The following is an 8,139-nucleotide window of genomic DNA, read 5'->3' as shown; positions in this document are numbered from 1 at the left end:
TCATTCTTTCCTCTCTTTTTCTTATTCAGCTACAACTGTATCTACAGCAGCCGTGTCTCTTCCCGACTGGTCCATCATTCTCATCTCCCTAGCAGCGGTCCTTGGTACCCTCTCCCTTGTGGGGATCATCTTCGGGGTAAGTGATTCTGTCCCCGATGCTCCTCTCCATTATATACTAAATGGAGCCTGAGGTCACCTCTGGCTCTGTGGTGTTATTTCAGTAGGTTTCTAGAATAATCTAGTGACTTCCACATTGACCAACCAGAGTCAACAAAAGAGTGGTTGTCTCAGGTAATGGTATCATCACAATACAAGACCATATTCTAGAATGTAATTATCCCTTAAGTCTAGAAGGGCTTCATTCTCTTCTACCCATGACATGTACCACCTCACAAACATATATCTGCCATGTTGCTCTAGAAAAGTACTACCTGACTGGAGAAATCTAGTTTCCAACCTACTGTATTTCCAGATGTCTTACCGTCAATGCTTTAACTCCGCCACACATAATTGAACATTTCAAAAACGACATTGTACAATTCTACATCCTAACCCTAGAACTCTTCCGATCAACTCTAGAATCATGCTACTCAGTTCGGCCAAATCCAGAAGTCTTCTTCTTTAGCCTATAAATGTGCCTCTCAAAGTTATACCTTTGAAGCGAGAAGTCTAGCACAAGACTCTAGAAGTGAATTACCAGGTGGCTAGAAGTGTCTATAGATACTCTTCATAATTATACAGTGCCGCGTGTCCATTATAAGGGAATACATATTTAGTATAATTACACTGTGTTTTATTTATCAGTGTATACATACTCAGCATCATTATACACTGCAGCATGTTCATTATCAGTGTATAGATGCTCAGCATCATTATACAGCGCGGCGTGTTCATTATCGGTATTTAGATACTCTGCATCATTATACAGCATAGCGTGTTCATTATCGGTATTTAGATACTCTGCATCATTATACAGTGCAGCGTGTTCATTATCAGAGTATAAAAACTCAGCATCATTATACAGAACAGCGTGTTCATTATCAGAGTATAGATACTCTGCATCATTATACAGCGCAGCATGATGATTATCAGAGTATAGATACTCAGCAGTATTATATAGCACAGCGTGTTCATTATCAGAGTATAGATACTCAGCATCATTAAACAGCGCAGCGTGTTCATTATCAGTGAATAGTTATTCCGTGCAATTAAACCGTGTGGTGTGTTCATTATAATTAACAAGCAATGCATTTTATTTACTGTCTGGATGTATTTCTTTTAATTAGGTGACATATTGTGTGAAGAGATTGAGAAGTCCCACCAGCTATGATGTTGCAGGAGCATTTGTCTGAGATCCCCTCCCAGAATCCTTTGCAAAGCTTCTATCTTCATCATTCAAGTCAACAGTGTTTTAGTAGACAACAGTGTTCTGGAACGTACTGCCGTCTAATGGCTAATAGTGACACCCTGTGGTCACTGTGTGTATTACAGGAAGTATATTCCTATGGTTATGGCATAGTGACAGTGACACCCTGTGGTCATTGTCTGTAATACAGGAGGTACAGTATATCCCTATGGGGTACGGCACAGTAACGGTGACACCCTGTGGTCAGTTTATGTATTACAGTAGATGTATTCCTATGGGTACGGCCACTGACGGTGACACCCTGTGGTCACTTTGTGTATTACAGGAGGTATATCCCTATGGGTACGGCACAGTGACGATGACACCCTGTGGTCACTGTGCGTATTACAGGAGGTATATCCCTATGGGTACGGCACAGTGACGGTGACACCCTGCGGTCACTGTGTGTATTACAGGAGGTATATCCCTAAGGGTACGGCACAGTGACACCCTGTGGTCACTGTGCGTATTACAGGAGGTATATCCCTATGGGTATGGCACAGTGACGGTGACACCCAGTGAACACTGTATGTATTAATTGAGGTATATACCCTATACATATCAGAGTGTGAGAGTTCACCATGTGGTCACTATTACACCTATATGTGGTTATTCTATAGAGTATTAATTGCTTTTGTTACAATTATTTGTCTCAGCATCTGATTGGTCAAGAAATGGCATTGCTGGTCAAGCCAGAGCCAATCAGGATAAGACTTTATGTGATGTAATTAAGATTTTTATATGGGAAATATTTTATTTATTGTATGCATATTTATGTGAGATTTCAATGTAAAATTAAATAAGTTATCTGAGAATAAAAAAGTTACATGAAACATGAGTGTATTGTAATTCTCTTATAATAACACCCCCTTATAATAATAACACCCCCCCCTTATAAGAACACTTCTCAGAGCCCTGATGTGCCCTTTCCTATAGGGGGTCCCCTGTTATAAGAACACCCCCTTTATAAGAACATCTCCTCACAGCCCTGACGTGTCCCTTCCTATGGAGGGGATCCCCTGTTATAAGAACACCCCCTTATAAGAAAATCTCCTCACAGCCCTGACGTGCCCCTTCCTATGGGGGGATCCCCTGTTATAAGAACACCCCCTTATAAGAACATCTCCTCACAGCCCTGACGTGCCCCTTCCTATGGGGGGATCCCCTGTTATAAGAACACCCCCCTTATAAGAACATCCCCTCACAGCCCTGACGTGCCCCATCCTATGGGGGAACCCGTTATAAGAACACCCCCCTTATAAGAACATCTCCTCACAGCCCTGACGTGTCCCTTCCTATGGGGGGATCCCCTGTTATAAGAACACCCCCTTATAAGAACATCTCCTCACAGCCCTGACGTGCCCCTTCCTATGGGGGGATCCCCTGTTATAAGAACACCCCCCTTATAAGAACATCTCCTCACGGCCCTGATGTGTCCCTTCCTATGGGGGGGGATCCCCTGTTATAAGAACACCCCCCTTATAAGAACATCTCCTCACAGCCCTGACGTGTCCCTTCCTATGGGAGGATCCCCTGTTATAAGAACACCCCCTTATAAGAACATCTCCTCACAGCCCTGACGTGCCCCTTCCTATGGGGGGACCCCCTCTTATAAGAACACCCCCCTTTATAAGAACATCTCCTAACAGCCCTGACGTGCCCCTTCCTATAGGAGGAGCCCCTGTTATAAGAACACCCCCCTTATAAGAACATCACCTCACAGCCCTGACGTGTCTTTTCCTATGGGGGGATCCACTGTTATAAGAACACCCCCCTTATAAGAACATCTCCTCACAGCCTGATGCGCCCCTTCCTATGGGGGAACCCCTGTTATAAGAACACCCCCCTTATAAGAACATCTCCTCACAGCCCTGACGTGCCCTTCCTATGGGGGGAACCCCTGTTATAAGAACACCCCCCTTATAAGAACATCTCCTCACAGCCCTGACGTGCCCCTTCCTATGGGGGGAACCCCTGTTATAAGAACACCCCCCTTATAAGAACATCTCACAGCCCTGACGTGCCCTTTCCTATGGGAGGAACCCCTGTTATAAGAACACCCCCCTTATAAGAACATCTCCTCACAGCCCTGACGTGCCCTTCCTATGGGAGGAACCCCTGTTATAAGAACACCCCCCTTATAAGAACATCTCCTCACAGCCCTGACATGCCCCTTCCTATGGGGACCCCGTTATAAGAACACCCCCCATTATAAGAACATCTCCTCACAGCCCTGACATGCCCCTTCCCATGGGGGGATCCCCTGTTATAAGAACACCCCCCTTATAAGAACATCTCCTCACGGCCCTGACGTGCCCCATCCTATGGGGGGGAACCCCTGTTATAAGAACACCCCCCTTATAAGAACATCTCCTCACGGCCCTGACGTGCCCCTTCCTATGGGGGGAACCCCTGTTATAAGAACACCCCCCTTATAAGAACATCTCCTCACAGCCCTGACGTGCCCCTTCCTATGGGGGGAACCCCTGTTATAAGAACCCCCCCCTTATAAGAACATCCGCTCACAGCCCTGACGTGCCCCTTCCTATGGGGGGAACCCCTGTTATAAGAACATCCCCCCATTATCTGAATAGCCCCGACATCAGGGGCTGGAAAATTTTAGCCCAACCAACTGCCGAAAGAATCCCACACACCCACTGATCTGAGGGAACATTAACCCAGACAATCCGTGCGATAAGCACCCAAGCCCACGGCTCCACGTTAACACCAACGGACTGCCGATGCATGTCTAACCATCCTTACCGAAGGCTCGGCACCACCCCGGGCGCAGAGCTAACTCGTTGGGAGATGGGCTCCCAGGCACTCACACACGCCACCCGCGCCAAGATCAGAAACCCTCCTAGCTTGAGCCGGGACACCAATATGGGCGGGAGGAGTGACCACTGCCTCCCGCCACCGGAAACGTCCACTGCCCCGATGCTGCATCCAGCCTATCCAGGGGCAAGGGTTGGCCCCCTAGCCGCAAAGTTGGTGCCCCTTCCCAAGCAGCTGCCCCGCGGAGTGACAACAGAGCCCCGGGAGGGGGGGGTTTAACCCCAGAAATCCTGGTCGTCCACTCCTCCCTTTCTCTAGAGGAGATGAAAGGTCGTGTGATATTGGGAAAGGTGTTTCAAGGTTACCTTGAACATGCCACCAGCGCCCACACCTAAACCACGCTGAACCGCATGCAATCCCCTTTCATTTATTGCACGGTGCCTGACTGGCACCGGATTAAATATTTGTAGGGAACTGACACACCCCCTGGGGTAACCCATTAGGCCCCAGACCCACCCATTTTTTTTTTGCCTGGACTCCCTCCTACCCTCCCGGAACATGGCTTACAGGTTCCCAAATGATCCTGCCCTGGCCGGACAATGGCCTCTGTCTATCTGGCCACCTAAGAGTCTCCCCACGGGTCTAACCCTCCTTACCTCGCCTTGGAGCTATCTCAATGGTACGGAATGCCTGGCTTTTCAGGGGAAAGGGCTGAAATGACCCTCCCTCTGCCTGACACAGTCGCGGCTTTTCCCGCCGGGCCCGGTAGGCCAAGACCTAGGGTGGCAAAATTTTGAGGGAGGCATACATCGACCACCACCTCGTGCGCATGCGCGATGGGCCCTTGTCGATGGCGCATGTGCACGAGGGGGCAGCAAGCGCCGATCACACACGCGCGGCCGGGTAAGTGCCTAAGGGCGGCGTATATATAAATCCGTCACTGGCTTGCCACCATGTGTCCGGGGGGGGCCGTCATTCACCCCCTACTGTGTCATCCAGTAGCCCGCTCCACATCCCGTGACATGTGCTACCGGTCCAGCGATCCACTGCTCCCCACGAGCCCCCACCTCTCCCTCCAACCCCTGCTGGTAGACGAGAGCGGGGGGTCCCATGGAACACATCCCCGTCCCGCAATTGGGTTGTTGTAACCACATCCTGTCCAAACTTCCTGCCTCTCACCTGTCTGCCATACAATCTACCTTAAACGCTATAGTCTAAAGGCTATACCCTCCTCTGCCCTCCTTACATCTCCCCCTAATATCTCACTATACCCTCCTCTGCCTCCTTACATCTCCCCCTAATATCTCACTATACCCTCCTCTGCCCTCCTTACAACTCCCCCTAATATCTCACTATACCCAACTCTGCCCTCCTTACGTTACCCAAATCTCTCACTATATCCTCCTCTGCCCCTCCTTACATCTCCCCCTAATATCTCACTATACCCTCCTCTGCCCCTCCTTACATCTCACCCTAATATCTCACTATACATTCCTCTGCCCCTCCTTACATCTCACCCTAATATCTCACTAAACCCTCCTCTGCCCCTCCTTACATCTCACCCTAATATCTCACTATACCCTCCTCTGCCCCTCCTTACATCTCACCCTAATATCTCATTATACCCCCCTCTGCCCCACCTTACATGTTACCCAATTCTCTCACTATATCCTCCTCTGCCCCTCCTTACATCTCACCCTAATATCTCACTATACCCTCCTCTGCCCATCCTTACATCTCACCCTAATATCTCACTATACCCTCCTCTGCCCTCCTTACATGTTACCCTAATATCTCACTATACCCTCCTCTGCCCCTCCTTACATGTTACCCAAATCTCTCACTATATCCTCCTCTGCCCCTCCTTACATCTCCCCCTAATATCTCACTATACCCTCCTCTGCCCCTCCTTACATCTCACCCTAATATCTCACTATACATTCCTCTGCCCCTCCTTACATCTCACCCTAATATCTCACTATACCCTCCTCTGCCCCTCCTTACATCTCACCCTAATATCTCACTATACCCTCCTCTGCCCCTCCTTACATCTCACCCTAATATCTCATTATACCCCCCTCTGCCCCACCTTACATGTTACCCAAATCTCTCACTATATCCTCCTCTGCCCCTCCTTACATCTCACCCTAATATCTCACTATACCCTCCTCTGCCCATCCTTACATCTCACCCTAATATCTCACTAAACCCTCCTCTGCCCTCCTTACATGTTACCCTAATATCTCACTATATCCTTCTCTGCCCCTCCTTACATCTCCCCCTAATATCTCTCTATACCCTCCTCTGCCCTCCTTACATCTCACCCTAATATCTCACTATACCCTCCTCTGCCCCTCCTTACATCTCACCCTAATATCTCACTATTCCTTGCTCTGCCCCTCCTTACATCTCACCCTAATATCTCACTATACTCTCCTCTGCCCCTCCTTACATCTCACCCTAATATATCACTATACCCTCCTCTGCCACTCCTTACATCTCACCCTAATATCTCACTATACCCTCCTCTGCCCCTCCTTACATCTCACCCTAATATCTCACTATACCCTCCTCTGTCCCTCCTTACATCTCACCCCAAATATCTCACTATACTCTCCTCTGCCCCTCCTTACATCTCACCCTAATATTTCACTATACCCTCCTCTGCCCCTCCTTACATCTCACCCTAATATCTCACTATACCCCCCTCTGCCCCTCCTTACATCTCACCCTAATATCTCACTATACCCTCCTCTGCCCCTCCTTACATCTCACCCTAATATCTCACTATACCCTCCTCTGCCCTCCTTACATGTTACCCAAATCTCTCACTATACCCTCCTCTGCCCCTCCTTACATGTTACCCAAATCTCTCACTATACCCTCCTCTGCCCCTCCTTACATCTCCCCCTAATATCTCACTATACCCTCCTCTGCCCTCCTTACATCTCACCCTAATATCTCACTATACCCTCCTCTGCCCCTCCTTAAATCTCACCCTAATATCTCACTATTCCCTCCTCTGCCCCTCCTTACATCTCACCCTAATATCTCACTATACTCTCCTCTACTTCTCCTTACATCTCACCCTCATATCTCACTATACCCTCCTCTGCCCCTCCTTACATCTCACCCTAATATCTCACTATACCCCCCTCTGCCCCTCCTTACATCTCACCCTAATATCTCACTATACCCTCCTCTGCCCCTCCTTACATCTCACCCTAATATCTCACTATACCCTCCTCTGCCCTCCTTACATGTTACCCAAATCTCTCACTATACCCTCCTCTGCCCCTCCTTACATGTTACCCAAATCTCTCACTATACCCTCCTCTGCCCCTCCTTACATCTCCCCCTAATATCTCACTATACCCTCCTCTGCCCTCCTTACATCTCACCCTAATATCTCACTATACCCTCCTCTGCCCCTCCTTAAATCTCACCCTAATATCTCACTATTCCCTCCTCTGCCCCTCCTTACATCTCACCCTAATATCTCACTATACTCTCCTCTACTTCTCCTTACATCTCACCCTCATATCTCACTATACATTCCTCTGCCCCTCCTTACACCTCACCCTAATATCTCACTATACCCTCCTCTGCCCCTCCTTACATCTCACCCTAATATCTCACTATACCCTCCTTTGCCCCTCCTTACATCTCACCCTAATATCTCACTATACCCCCCTCTGCCCCTCCTTACATCTCACCCTAATATCTCACTATACCCTCCTCTGCCCCTCCTTACATCTCACCCTAATATTTCACTATACCCTCCTCTGCCCCTCCTTACATCTCACCCTAATATCTCACTATACCATCCTCTGCCCCTCCTTACATCTCACCCTAATATCTCACTATACACCCCTCTGCCCCTCCGTACATCTCACCCTAATATCTCACTATACCCTCCTCTGCCCCTCCTTACATCTCACCCTAATATCTCACTATAC

At 48.5% G+C, this 8,139-nt stretch overlaps 1 protein-coding gene across 1 annotated transcript in view; it reads left to right on the top strand.

Annotated features, from left to right (window-relative positions):
* LOC142471440 (uncharacterized) overlaps nucleotides 1-2,212 on the top strand; it is a 38,872-nt gene extending 36,660 nt beyond the window's left edge. Inside the window, exons 4-5 of the mRNA XM_075578243.1 lie at nucleotides 30-136; nucleotides 1,287-2,212. Coding sequence (XP_075434358.1) covers nucleotides 30-136; nucleotides 1,287-1,352 — 173 coding nt within the window. The 3' untranslated portion in view covers nucleotides 1,353-2,212. The remainder of the gene's footprint in view (nucleotides 1-29; nucleotides 137-1,286) is intronic.
* Nucleotides 2,213-8,139: the final 5,927 nt, after the last annotated feature.

This window comes from Ascaphus truei, chromosome 20 (genome assembly GCF_040206685.1).
Source record: "Ascaphus truei isolate aAscTru1 chromosome 20, aAscTru1.hap1, whole genome shotgun sequence".
Lineage (NCBI taxonomy): Eukaryota > Metazoa > Chordata > Amphibia > Anura > Ascaphidae > Ascaphus > Ascaphus truei.
This window is presented reverse-complemented; position numbering and strand designations above follow the sequence as displayed.